A 14,523-nucleotide genomic window follows, 5' to 3' on the forward strand; every position below is an offset into this window, starting at 1 on the left:
AATAAGTACATAAAAAGCAATAATTATATATTTAACTCTCAACTAGCAAATTCATTCATTCATTCATTTCATTCATTTAGACTAATGTTTTCTTAATTCAAGTTTTTCTTTGTTAAAAATCGCAATTACAATGTTTAGCTTTCTAATAGGAAATATATTCTTCATTTATAGTGTTTCTTTTAATTCTTGCTTGAAATTACAACTCACAGATCACTATATTTCTTCCAAAAAATAATTCTAAATTTGTTCCTATAGAGGAGTCAAAACTATATAATGATTTTAAAAATATCAGATAATTTCTGTACATAAAATAGTGTATATACAAACCTAAAATGTAAATGTAAACTATATTGTAAGTCAACTCCAGTGATTTTACATAGATTTTATTTAATTTTGTTTGACACTATATAAAAGGGTATACCTCTGTCTTTTTCTAATCTATAGATTATCTTTTGGGGTGACTGGTTTTTGTACCAAGTATGCCTCTTAAACTACAGTGTATAGTGTATTTTTTTCAGTGAATTAGTCTGACACACAATGGAAATCCCACTGTAGGATTATGACTCAGAACTACCAGCATATCTTGGCCTTGGTCTTTGCAATAAGGGAAATCAATGAAGATCCCCAGATCTTACTCAACTTCACTCTCGGATTTCATGTCTATGATACACTTATGAATACCAGGTGGGCCTTTCGTTCTGCAATGCAACTTATTTCTCCAAAAGAGCAATTTCTTCCCAATTATCATTGTGATAGTAAAGACAATCTTCTTGCAATTATTGAAGGACTTGATATTGAATCTTCCTATCAAATACCTAATATTTTTAGCATCTATAAGATTCCTCAGGTAAGTTATATGGATTATAAGCATTTAGTAGTAATCCAAATATCATTTCTTCTCATCGGTTATTGGTGTGCTGTCTACACAGAGATGATTTATTTCCAGTAATCGTATTAAGCTTACTGGTATGGTAACATAGCTAATCTGTCAGCCAAGAGAGTTCTAGCATTAAAAAATCTTTCCTTGCACATAGTTAGCTGATAACTATCAAATACCTATCAAAGCCTTCACACTATCTGGGAAGGATGAATTCTTTCCATGTTTTGTTCAGGAAATGATGCCACAGCGGACCCATTAAGACAATAAGAACAGAGATGGAAGGGACCTTAGAGGTCTTCTAGTCCAAACCCCTGCTCATGCAGGAGACCCTATAACATTTCAGAAAAGTGACTTTCCAGTCTTTCCCAGTGATGAAGCACCCACAATTTCTGATGACATGCTGTTCCAATTGTACTCATTGTTAGGAAGTTCCTCCTTAATTCTCTTCTTGAGTAGTTTCCATCCATTGTTTCTTGTCTTGCCTTCTGGTGCTTTGGGAAATAAATTCACTCCCTCCTCTTTGTGGCAACCTCTCAGATATTGGAATAATGCTATCATGTCTCTCCTAGTCCTTCTTTTTTCTAGAATAGTTAAATCCAAATCCTGCAACCATTCTTCATATTTTAGTATCTAAGCATTTAACCATGTTAGTTGCTCTTCTTTGCACTTTTTCCAAAATCTCAACATCTTTTTTGTAAAGTGGTGACCAAAACTGCAATATTCTAGGTGTGGCCTTACTAAGGATTTATAAATCAGTACTAATTCTTCACATGATATTGATTCTATGCCTCTGTTTATACAGCCAAGGATTGTATTAGCTTTTTTGGTGGCAGCTGCATACTGCTAAGTCATGTTTAAATGATTGTCCACTAGGGTTACTGTTTTTGAGCCAGGTTTTGCTTAATCTGTACTTGTATCTTTGGTTTGTCCTGCCTAAAGTGAAGCCTTGCTTTTCTCCATATTAAATTTCATTTAGTAGGGCTCATTGTTCAAGTCTGTGAAGATTTTTTTCGATCCTAAGCTTGTCTTCTGGGATGTTGGCTATTTCTGCTAACTTAGTGTCAGCTGTAAATTTGATGAGCCCACTTCTATTCCCTCATCTAAATCATTTATGAAGATATTGAAGAGTACTGAGCCTAAGATGGAACCTTGTGGTGCTCCATTGCTTACTTCCTCCCATGTAGATGTAGTATCGTTAAGGACTGCTTATTGAGTATGGTTTGTCAGCCAGTTACAAATCCACCTGGTGATGATGCTACCTATCCCACATTTTTCTAGTTTACTAAGAAGTATGTTATGGTCTACTTTGTCAAATGCCTTGCTGAAATCTAAGTTTACTATGTCCACAGCATTTTGTTGGTCTACTAATTTTGTCACTTGGTTAAAGAATGAAATAAAATTGGTTTCACACGATCTGTTTTTAACAAACCCATGCTGACTTTTAGTTATAACTTTATTTGTTCCTAAATGTTTGCAGATTTATTTTTTTATTATCTTTTCCCATATCTTCCCAGATATTGGTATTAGGCTTATTGATCTGTAGTTTCCTGGATCTGCTTTTTCCCCTTTTTGGGGAAACCACATCAGCTCTTTTCTCATCTTTAGGTAATTCCCTGGTATTCCAGGAGTTTTGAAAGATATAGTACAACGGTTCTGAGATAACATCTGCCAGTTCCTTCAGAACTGTGGGTTGTAATCCATCAGGTTCCAGTGATATTCATCAAGATTAGATAGGTATTCTTTAACCATTTTCTTGCTTATTTTAATTTTTTATTTACAATATATTTTTTATAGTTGTTTTCATAGGTTGTGCTATAGTTTCATAACTATAGAGATTGATAAAGACTGATGCAAACAATGAGTTAAGCAGTTCTGCTTTCTCTCTGCTGCCTGTTACTTCCCTGCTGTCTTTTCTCTTAAGTAGACCGACTTTTCTTTGACTTTTATTTTGTTATTTATATGTTAAAAGAAATTTTTTAATTATCAATTTTAATTGACTTTGGTTGCAAGATTTTGTTCAACCTGAGTCTTTGCTTTTCTGATTTCATCTTTGCAGATTTGGGCTATATACTGACTCTGCCTTAGGTAGGTGTCCCTATTCCAATTTATTATACTTGTCCTTTTGGGCTTTCAGTTTATCAGAGAAATCTTTGTGCAACCATGCTGGTTTCTTCTTGGATTTCTTGTTTTTCTTTTTCAGTGGTATTGTGCTAGACTGGACTTTATGATCCTATTTTTCAGAGTTTCCTATGCATCTTGAATTGTTTTCCCCTTTAGGATTTTCACCATGGAATTTTTCTTAGGCACTCTCTTTCTGAATTTGTTAAATCAGCTCTTTTAAAATTTAAGACACTGGCTAGATTATGTTCTATTACTTTGTGATTGCATTATATTGAATTCCAATATGCCATGGACATTCTCACCCAAAGTTCTGGCAATTTCAACTCTCTCTTCTTTTCTATTAGGATGAATTAGGTAAGAATACAGCTTTTCCGCTAGTTCCCTCCTCTACCTTTTGGATTACAAAGTTGTCAGCTAGGTTGGTTAGGAATCTATTTGATCTCCCACTTGCTGCAGAGTTTGTCTCCCACTTGATATCTGGTTAACTGATATCACATTAGATATACTGCCAGAAATGTCCATTATGAAATTCTTTAAAATTTGAAATGAGTGAATATAATATCACCAAACATAAACGCTCTTTCCTTTTCAAAATAGTATTCATAACTTGCATACATTTATGTACTTCTATACATGTTTATGTATATTAAAAATTGTGAATAACTTATCAAAATAAAATTTATTTTCCTTAAAAGCTCTTTTTATTGAGTGATAAATGATAGTCACAAAAAAGTGGAAATCTTTTCTTAGCCAAAAGAGTTCCAAACTATACATTATAGTAAATAATTTATTTTTTAGTGTATTGATGAAGTCTGGATTCTAAAAAAATATTAGGTCTCTTGGAATATGGAAAGAGACACATTGCTATATTTTATATAATGAAATAAGCAGAGAGATCATCCATTGCTAAAATGTCCTGCTTTAGTCCATTCTCAGCCATATTTCTAGATGAGTTGGGCTACTCACATAATTCCACATAATTTACTACAGCGTTCTCTTGTGGAACACAGGAGAGGCAACAGCATAGATATTTCCCTTGAATTCCCTTGGAAAAAAGTAGTGTCAAACTCAATTTTATTGAGGGCTGCATCAGGATTGTGTTTGCCTTTGGGGGGCCAGGGTGGGCATGTCCAACTCAACGTTACTTGCAGTGGTGGGTTGCCCTGGGTTCAGACTGGTTCTATAGAATTGGTAGTAATATCGGAGAGAGTCTCCACCCACTGACCCAAACATCATCAAAAGTGATCTGTGCATGTGCATGCGGGCACGATGAGAACTGGTAGTAAAGGTAAATAGAACCCCCCGTGGTCATTTGTATGGAGGTCCCTGTGGTGACCCAAGCACTCTGCCAGTAAAAATGGGCTCTCGAACTCTGTTTTCAGCTAAATGGCTTCCTAAAACCCTCTTCCAGTGAAAATGGAGTTCATGAGCTCCAGTTTTGCTGGCAGAGGCATCGCAGGCTGCTCCTTTGCTGTTTCCAAGGCGGCCTCACAGCCGGATCTAAGCATCCCGCAGGCTGGATCAGGCTATGGGGCCTTGAGTTTGAGATCCCTGATACATACACACATATACACTCACACACTCACTCACACTCACACTCACACTCACACACACTCACACACTCACACACAGAGAGCTCTTGTTCCATTATGTTCCATTATTTGTTAACTACTGTAACACTCTCTACATGGGGCTCCCCTTGAGGTGCACCCGGAGACTTCAGTTAGTTCAGAATGCAGCCGCGCGGGTGATAGAGGGAGCCATTCGTGGCTCCTATATAACACCGATCCTGCGCAGGCTGCACTGGCTACCTGTGGTTTTCCGAGTGCACTTCAAGGTGTTGGTTACCACCTTTAAAATGCTCCATGGCATAGGACCGGGATATCTTCAGGACCGCCTTCTGTTACCACATGCCTCCCACCGGCCGGTACGCTCCCATAGAGAGGGCCTCCTCAGAGTGCCTTCAGCCAAACAGTGTAGGCTGGAGACCCCCAGGGGGCACCTACCCTCTGGAATGAGCTTCCCCCAGGACTTCGACAACTTCCTGATCTCCGGACCTTTTGCCACGAGCTTAAAACATATCTATTCTTCCGAGCAGGACTGGCTTAATAGGGTTTTTAAACATGGATTTTATTGGGGTTTATTTTATATTTTGTATTATATTTTAAATTTAGGCTTTTGGAATAAGTTTTTTAAATAGTGTTTTTATTGAAATGTATTGTATTATTTTATCTCCGGCTGTACACCGCCCTGAGTCCTTCGGGAGAAGGGCGGTATAAAAATTCAATAAATAATAATAATAATAATAATATCTGCCTGTTCACCGCCCTGAGTCCTTCGGGAGAAGGGCGGTATAAAAATTATATTATTATTATTATTATTATTATTATTATTATTATTATTATTATTATTATTATTATTATTATTATTATTATTATCATTATCATTATCATTATTATTGTTGTTGTTGTTGTTGTTATTATTATTATTATTATTATTCAAATATCAATCTGTTTAGCTCTCCTATGGCTCTGCTCCAGTGATGATGGATCACACCCAATCCCCTTACTTCTACCAAATGGTCCCAAATGAAGTCTATCAGTATAGAGAGATTCTTGAATTACTTCTTTATTTCAAGTGGACATGGGTTGGATTTTTCATTGCAACTGGAATTAATTCTGAATGGGTACTTCAAGTTATAATTCCAGAATTTGCTACTCATGGGATTTGTTTTGCTTTTATAGAAACAGTCCATAACTTAGGCTTGGTAATTGAATATGGTGATATTAAAAAATGGACATTTAAGCTATGGAATAAATTCATGACCAGCACAGCCAATGTATTTCTCCTCTTTGGTAATCTTCAAACTCCAGTGTTTTTGGATTGGTTGCTAGGCCAAGGAAGAGATAGTGAGAGATCAAATACAACAAAAGGTAAAGTGTGGATTTTGACTGCTCAGCTAGAACTTAAGTCCTATAGTAATAAACAGGATCAGAAATCTGCTAAACTTATCTACTCTGGGGCTTTATCATTGGTTGTCCATTCCAATGGGCTGCCAGGATTTCTACAATTCATTCTGGAGAGAAAGCCTTCCAATGCAAAAGAAGATTTTTTTATAAGAGACTTTTGGTCTTCTGCTTTTGGTTGCACCTTCCCCAACTGGATTCTGAACCATGCAAATAGTGATCTCTGCACTGGGCTAGAGAGCTTGGAAAACATTTCTGAAAACCTTTTGGAAAAAACCATTACTGGGCACAGCTATAGTATTTATAATGCTGCCTTTGCTGTGGCTTATGCTTTCCATGCCATGTACTCATCCAGATTCAAGCACAATAGAATGGTGGAGAGGGAGAAATGGACATCTCTGACTCAGCAGTCATGGAAGGTAATGTAAATCTAAAAAGTCTACTAAGTACCTTGATGAACGTATCTTTTCTTTTATGTACACTGAGAGCATATGCACCAAGACAAATTCCTTGTGTGTCCAATCACACTTGGCCAATAAAATTCTATTCTATTCTATTCTATTCTAATGATCATTTTCACTGGTGAAGCCATTACTACGATAAAAGTATAGTAGTAGTTGTTAATATAAATCCTGGTGGGCCAACTTGTAAGAATCCATGTGTCAGCATAATCATGCCTATAATACCGTGTGTACAATATTTTGATCCATTTTTATTTTAATTATGAATAGTATGTAAAAAGACACGTGAAATATTTTGCTAAGTGGAAACACTTTTGTAGGAATCACTCTACATCCTTTAACATAACATTCTTGAGAATCCTATGTAAAATATTATTTATATTATGTAAAATGTCATTTCCTTTTCTTTGATGTTTAATGTAGAATTTGGGAAAGCTTCTCTTCTTTTCATTCTCAACCTGATGATAAATAGGTTTACAAAATTACTTTCAACTAATTTAAACGTAAGTACCCGGGTACTTACGAGACCGCCTGCTGTTACCTTATGCCTCCCATCGACCCGTACGCTCTCACAGAGAGGGCCTTCTCAGGGTGCCGTCCACCAAACAATGTCGGCTGGCGGCCCCCAGGAGTAGGGCCTTCTCTGTGGGAGCACCGACGCTCTGGAACGAACTCCCCCCTGGCTTACGTCAAGTGCCTGATCTTCGGACCTTTCGTCGTGAGCTAAAAACATATTTATTCATTCAAGCAGGACTGGCATAAATAGTTTGATTTTAAATTGGGGTTTTAGTAATATTTTAAATTTTTAAATTTTTTAAATTATCGGCCGTTTAGTAATAGTTCATTTTAAATTCTTTTAATTGTAAATATTCTGTATTTTATTTTGGCTGTACACCGCCCTGAGTCCTTCGGGAGAAGGGCGGTATAAAAATTTAATAAAATAAATAAATAAATAAATAAATAAATAAATGGATCTTAATTCTAGGTATATTATAGTTGAGCTCAGTTTCGTATAGTTACAGTTATAGTTACTACAAGCTGCTGAGCTATAATAGCTGTAACTATTACCTACTCAATTAATTAATGTTACAATTAACTACCACAAAGATTAACTGGTGTTCAAGAAACACATTCATATCACAAACACATTAATGTTATTTATGTACCTGTAGGTGACTCCTGGCAACTAGCTCCTGCACTTTTCTTGGCTATATGTTTGGATATGGTACAGTACAACACTGTTCATTTAGTTGGTTTCATGCCTAAAGCAGAACCAGAACACATGCTCTGATTTCTGGCCTGTTATCTTAGCCATTATACCAGACTGGCTCTCACACAAACTATTTACATTTCTGTTGGAATAAATCTTCCTGAATGAAGGCTAATTTCATGAAGTTCTCCATCACAATTATCTCTGAAGTCTTAACTTACATCCATTTACTTATATCCATTTACTGGATTTCTAACCACTATGAATAATCTATTGCCAAATGTGGTGTAGTGGGTTGTTTTTTTTTTTGCACTTAAATTATCATTGCCATGCTGGGCAGGACAATGTTCATCATTGCTCATTAAGACAACTTGATTTTTAAAAAGTAGTCAGATTGTTTTAGAAGCTACAGAACTGGGTACTGTGAGAGGCATATGAAGTTGTCTCTTATATTTCATTAACATTAAGTACACATATGCAATTGTCTCTGTGAGTGCATAGGTGTAACAAATTGTTCAGTATTAAATTAAATTGTGATGGAATGTAATAGGCAGGATTTCCAGTGGGTTGGGGCGGGGGGAGAGTGCATTTAAGAGGAATAAGAAGCAGATCAGTCCAGATATTTTGTGTGAGGAAAAAGGATGAAGACTGCCCCATTCTTACAGTACTTGAATATAGTAGAGTACTTCAATTGATAAAATTTGGACTATAAATGTCCTACAATAAAGAACTGTGCTTGAAATAAATTATCAGATATCTTTCCTAGTTTCGGGCCTGACACCAGAGGTGGTATTCAGAAGGTTCTGACCAGTTCTGGAGAACCAGTAGCAGAAATTTTGAGTAGTTTGAAGAACCAGTAAATATCACCTCTGACTGGCCCCACCCCCATCTATTCTCTGCCTGCCAAGTCCCAGCTGATTGGGAGGAAATTGCAGTAACCTTCCCCTGGAGTAGGGAGGGAATTGGGATTTTTCAGTAACCTTCCCCTGGAGTGGGGAAGGAATGGAGATTTTACAGTATCCTTCTCCTGCCATGCCCACCAAGCCATGCCTACCAAGCCACAGCATGTCCACCAAGCCATGCCCACAGAACTGGTAGTAAAAATTTACTGGTAGTAAAAAAAATTGAATCCCACCACTGTCTGACACAATTGTTCACATCTTTGTTCAGTTTTATGTGTTGGAACACATTTTCTTAAGCATTTATTTTCCTTTTATCCTCAGCTGCTCTATTTTCTGAAGCAAGTGTCTTTTAATAATAGCATAGGGGAAAAGGTTTCCTTTGAACAGAATGGTGTACTTCTAACAACATTTGATGTTATAAACTGGGTTTTGTTTCCAAATGAGTCTTTAATTGGAGTAAAAGTTGGAATGATAAACTCACAAATAACAAGAGACCACAAATTGATGATGAACAAAAATCCCATTGTTTGGCATAGCTGGTTTAACGAGGTAGGACATAATTGTCTTAAAATATGACACTGGATATATTTCTTGCTCACAATAGATTTGCCAAACATTTTATTGTTTTAATCTGTTTCTTATTTCTTCAACCTTAGTAACATTTTGGGTTCAGCTACTGATTTTAACGTACACATAAACACAAATTTTAACTAAATGTCTCCAAACATATAAACATTATGTTCCTCTAACATGCACATTTACACAATTCAATTTCTATAATTGGATATGCATTTATATGAATATTAAATATAACTTTATCTTACTTGTAATAGTCTCTTTTTACTACTCTTATTCTAATATCCTCTGGAACCAATCCTCTGGAACACGTTACCACCAGGTATCCGTCAACTCCCTGATCTTCGGACCTTTCGACGCAAGCTGAAAACATTTCTGTTTCACCGTGCAGGACTGGCCTAGTGGGGTTTTAATAAGGGGTTTTATTGGTTTTAAGTTCTTCAACCAACTCTAAATTTTCCTTTGTATTAATTGATTTTACTTTGACTGTAAACCGCCCTGAGTCCTTTGGGAGAAGGGCGGTATAGAAATCGAAATAATAATAATAATAATAATAATAATAATAATAATAATAATAATAATAATAATAATAATAATAATAATAATAATATTGGAGGATGAATTATATTTGTTCGTATTTCAGTTTTGGTTATTGATATATTTTGGGGAAACTATGATTTTCTTTCAAGCTTCCCTTTTTCTCATGACATAACTCAGTACTAAGGCATTATCGTCTTTCTGTTTCAACTTTCTAAACTGTACATTTCTTTGGTTTTCTTCCCCTATGCTCAGTTACCTTAAAATTAAATCAACAATATGCAATACTATTTGAATACTATTTAAAATTTGAATTTATATCCTGCCCTTCTCCGAAGACTCAGGGCGGCTTACATTGTGCTGAAGTTTAAAATAGTCTATAGGGAAAAATATGCTTTATTCTGATGAGGAGACTATATATTACCATCTGACAACATTGTAAACAGAATATTAGTAGTATTAGGCTTTTTAATAATCAATATATAATCTACATCTGCAAGCAGCTTTACTTAAAAGCAATCCATTGAGTAATTGACACTATAAATTTGAATCAACGTGAAAGAGTAAGTATTTTGGTAATGAGTGAATTTCCTCATAGAAAAGATTGGAATAGCCAATTTCAAATTTGGGATTCTTCCAGTGAGCTTGGAATAACTGTTCTGAAGTCAGAAAAAGACAATTTTGCGTAAGAACATTTTAGCCTGAAGGACTATGAAGACAATAACCTGTGAAATGTTATTGTATGCCATGTTCTCCTCTGAACTGTAAATATTCTATAATTATTCTTGTGAATATTTATCTTAATCTCTGATTTCTACTCACGTTGTTGAACTAGGTGCAACCTCTCTCAGTCTGTAGTAACAAATGCCAACCTGGTTACAGCAAACAAAAGAAAGAGGGGGAGCCATTTTGTTGCTATGATTGCATTCCCTGTCCAGAAGGCAAGATTTCTGAGTGGGAAGGTAAGAAATACTGTGTTTTCTCAAAGTACATGAGCTATCAGAAAGATCACACTAAAGATTTTTTTTCTCTAATTTATCCTTCTACTGTTTAGATATTGGATCTTTTTCTTATGGGCTTGAACAAAATTCTACTTGTAGAATTTGTAGAAGAAGTAGATCCATCTACTTGTCCCATTAATTTAATTGTCTTACTACCACAGGAAAAAAAAAAAAGCAGATTGCATTGTTTGAATTGTTTCATGCTGGTTTTAAGTTGCAGTCATTTTCTGAGCCTAAAAGTAGGTAGGTAGTGTCCCATAGGTTGTGTCCCAAATAGGTAAATTAATTAGCATCCTAAATAGGTAAATTCAGTCTTTATTCCTTAATTCATTTTCAGCATATACAGCATATACAGTAAAACTGAAATTTCTGAGCAGTAAAAGGAGAGAGAGATGGTCTCAGTGCTATGTAGGACCTTAGCACTCTAGCACTGCAGTAAAAGATTGGAGAATAGATTTCAGTCTTCTATATTATCTAAAATTAGTGAAGTGTATTTATGAACAAATTAAATGGTACTAAACAGTGAATAACTACAGATGGACTAATATTATTATCAGAGAATAAAGTACAAAATCCTGGAAATTCAGAATTAGGCCAAGAAATAGTAATAAAGAGGAACATGACCTTGACTTTACTGAAATGGAAATGGAATTTTTAAAAGGATACGACTGCTCACCCCATTTCTAAATGACTCTGTAAAGAAGCACTGTCCTTTCCTAGACTTGAACAAGAGCTGTGCAAGTTTCAGAAATTATGTTTGAACTTTGAACTCAAGACAAAGCACAATTACATTTGCTTCCAATTTTTTATTTTCAGTGAAGTGTGTATATGGAAGGTGTACTAAGTAGATGCAGAAAATGCCTTTCCTCACATGAAAATTACAGCTTTCTAAAACTGTTTGTAAAGCAAATTTTTTAAACAAAGAGATTTTCTCTTTGATTACTTGCTATTGTACACATGATTTATATGGAATATTAGCTTCTGAAAAGGATCCCATTATGTGCTGTTCTTGCCATTTATATCCTTAGCTATATATTATAAAATACTTGTGCTATTTGAAGTGTTGTAATCTTCAATTAGGTGAAACTGTGCACCAGAGGTAAAATGCACTTACCTTCACTATCAGATCGCAAATGTGGGTGTGTGCACCTCCTCCACGCATGCGCAGAAGGTCAAATACAGGACGTGATGACATTCAGCCTCCCACTGCTGGCCCTACCGAATCGAGTGAGCTGGATAGATCCGGCTGAATTTCACCGCTGCTGTGCACCAAAAAAAGTACTCCAAATGGGCTAAATTAAACAATGAAACAGCCTCTTAATTTCTGAGAAAATGAAATTTGGAAACATATTTTTTGCTTCATCACTGCCAGTATGCTACCATGGTCAGCTGCACTCATGTTCATCTCATTTTCAGCATTCCCTGAGAGATTCTCACCAGTTTATGGGATCTTTGGAAGGAAAGAAGAAGGAGAGTAAATGAGGGAGGGAGGGAGGGAGGAAGAATAAAAGAAAGGGACAAAAAGAAAGGAAGAAAGAAAAGGAAAGAAAGTAAAGGAAGGAAGGAAGGAAGGAAGGAAGGAAGGAAGGAAGGAGGGAGGGAAAAATTAATACACAGGAAATCAGAAATCTCTCATGCTGCTACTGCTTTATTGGCTGCTATGGGCATTCTGTTTATTTAGATAAGAAAATATCTCAAGTTATCTAGTTGCCTATACAATTCATAATACTAATAATACTAATCCTCCAATGAAGAAGAAACATGCAGATGTTAGGAGGAAAATCATAAAAATGAAACGGAGGGCAGAAGGAGGTAATAGTTTAAGGGAATTTCTGATATCACCTCATTGGAAATCTGGGTATTCACTGGGGGGAAAAAATACCTACATGGAAAAAAGCTACTAACAGGATATAAAGCTGCTGCAATTTGAAGAGACTGGACCTAGATTTTGGTACATAGTATTTCTGAATATTGCTGAATATGGAAAAGAGGTTTCATAAAGTAATGCTTTCTATTAATGAACACACAGGTTATTCCCTCCTACAGCACTTTCGATGGGGGGAATAAATGAAGAACAAGAGAAATTAGTAGATCCAGTATTGGACTGAATGGATTCAGGCCAGATGCGCATAAGGAAAATAAGTTTCATTAGCAATGGGCCATCTCCCAGGGGAAAAGTGTCTATTATAGAAAAATGGTGTTCTTCCTCATTAACACTTATATGAATTATCTCAGTATAATACATGTGTGTATTTAAGACTAAACTTCTGTTTTACAGATATGCCAAACTGTGTTGAGTGCAAACAAGATCTTTACCCAAACAAGCATCAGAATGCCTGCATTCCTAAAATTGTAACATTTTTATCCTATAATGAACCTATGGGAATTGGTTTAACCACTGGGGCTCTTTTCCTTTCACTAATAACTATTGCATTGTTAAAGACATTTAGAATGCATCACAATACTCCCATCGTCAAAGCTAATAACCGGGATCTCACTTATATTCTTCTTGCCTCCCTTCTTCTCTGCTTCCTCTGTACTTTATTTTTTATTGGGCAGCCTCAGAAGGAGATGTGTTTCTTGCAGCAATCAGTTTTTGGCATTGTCTTTTCAGTGGCAGTTTCTTCGGTATTGGCCAAAACCATCACTGTGGTTCTGGCATTCATGGCTACCCAACCAGGGACAAAGAGAACTAAGGGGATGGGGAAAAGTTTGGCCAATTCCATTGTTATTTCTTGTTCTCTTATTCAAGTAGGCATTTGTACTGCGTGGCTGTCAACCAGTCCCCCATTCCTGGATGCTGATATGCACTCAGGAATGGGTGAAATTACCCTACAATGTAATGAAGCATCCCCTGTCATGTTTTACAGTATGATTGGGTACATGGGGTTTTTAGCCATTGCCAGTTTTATTGTGGCTTTCTTTGCCAGAAATTTACCTGACAGTTTCAACGAAGCCAAATCTATTACATTCAGCATGTTAATATTCTGCAGTGTGTGGTTGTTATTTGTCCCAACTTACCTGAGCACTAAAGGAAAATACATGGTTGCTGTGGAGATTTTCTCTATTTTAGCTTCTAGTGCTGGATTACTGAGTTTTATATTTTTTCCCAAATGGTACATTATTGTTGTAAGGCCTGAATTGAACAACCGGAATCAGCTTAAGTGGAGAAAGCACTGAAGAAGAAAAGAAACTACAACTTCCCTTATAGGTAGAAGATAATATGGCACATGACAAACTATTTGAAACTATCTTGGCTGATTCTGACGGGATTTGCATGTTTGCTTTTAGTATGGTAGAATATAATAAAAACTATACCCATAGCAATAAAAACTAATACAAACTGAAAAAAGAAGAAAAAGAAAGAGTAGAAGTTAAGAAAAGAAAAATGAGAGAGATAAAAAAGAAAAGTAATAATATAGGAAAAAAATGAAAATAAATATATAACCAATTTACTTCCCACTTTCATTACAGATATAATTTTAGAAATTTATTAGCCACTCTTAAACTACAACAAATTACCTCTTCTTCCCATGTCCTATTTCTTATGTAGAAATAAGTAGGTAAAACTTTGTTGCTATGGTCCTGATGTCAGTAAAAGTCCATTAAAGGTTACCAGGGATGGAGCATATCTAGTTTAACTTTGATCAAATAAATCAATTTTATATTTATTCCTTTTATGTGTAGCAATCTTAACTTTTAGTACATTCAAATAATTTTTTGAACTTTATTTCCTTTTATTTTTTCTTTGTCTCTTATCACAAGATTATTCTAATATTTAGCAAGTCTCATTTGAAACCCCAATAAAGGAAAATTATCCAGGTCATGCTCAGTCGTATTTTAATCTTTTTCCTTTCCATCTAAAACAC

The 14,523-nt window shown here is 35.6% G+C and overlaps 1 protein-coding gene across 1 annotated transcript; it reads left to right on the plus strand.

Annotated features, from left to right (window-relative positions):
* The first annotated feature begins 559 nt into the window (after positions 1-559).
* On the plus strand, positions 560-13,834 carry LOC131198111 (vomeronasal type-2 receptor 26-like). Its single transcript, XM_058182619.1, has 5 exons — positions 560-847; positions 5,520-6,386; positions 8,862-9,089; positions 10,489-10,615; positions 12,933-13,834. Exons 1-5 carry the CDS (start codon positions 560-562, stop codon positions 13,832-13,834), a joined length of 2,412 nt encoding a protein of 803 aa, XP_058038602.1.
* Positions 13,835-14,523: the final 689 nt, after the last annotated feature.

Source organism: Ahaetulla prasina, chromosome 4 (genome assembly GCF_028640845.1).
Source record: "Ahaetulla prasina isolate Xishuangbanna chromosome 4, ASM2864084v1, whole genome shotgun sequence".
NCBI lineage: Eukaryota > Metazoa > Chordata > Lepidosauria > Squamata > Colubridae > Ahaetulla > Ahaetulla prasina.

Coding starts and splice junctions, on each gene's coding strand:
- LOC131198111 (XM_058182619.1), top strand. CDS start 560: ATGACTCAGAACTACCAGCATATCTTGGCCTTGGTCTTTGCAATAAGG. Junction 9,090..10,488: donor GGCATAGCTGGTTTAACGAG/GTAGGACATAAT, acceptor TTGTTGAACTAG/GTGCAACCTCTCTCAGTCTG. Junction 10,616..12,932: donor CAAGATTTCTGAGTGGGAAG/GTAAGAAATACT, acceptor TCTGTTTTACAG/ATATGCCAAACTGTGTTGAG.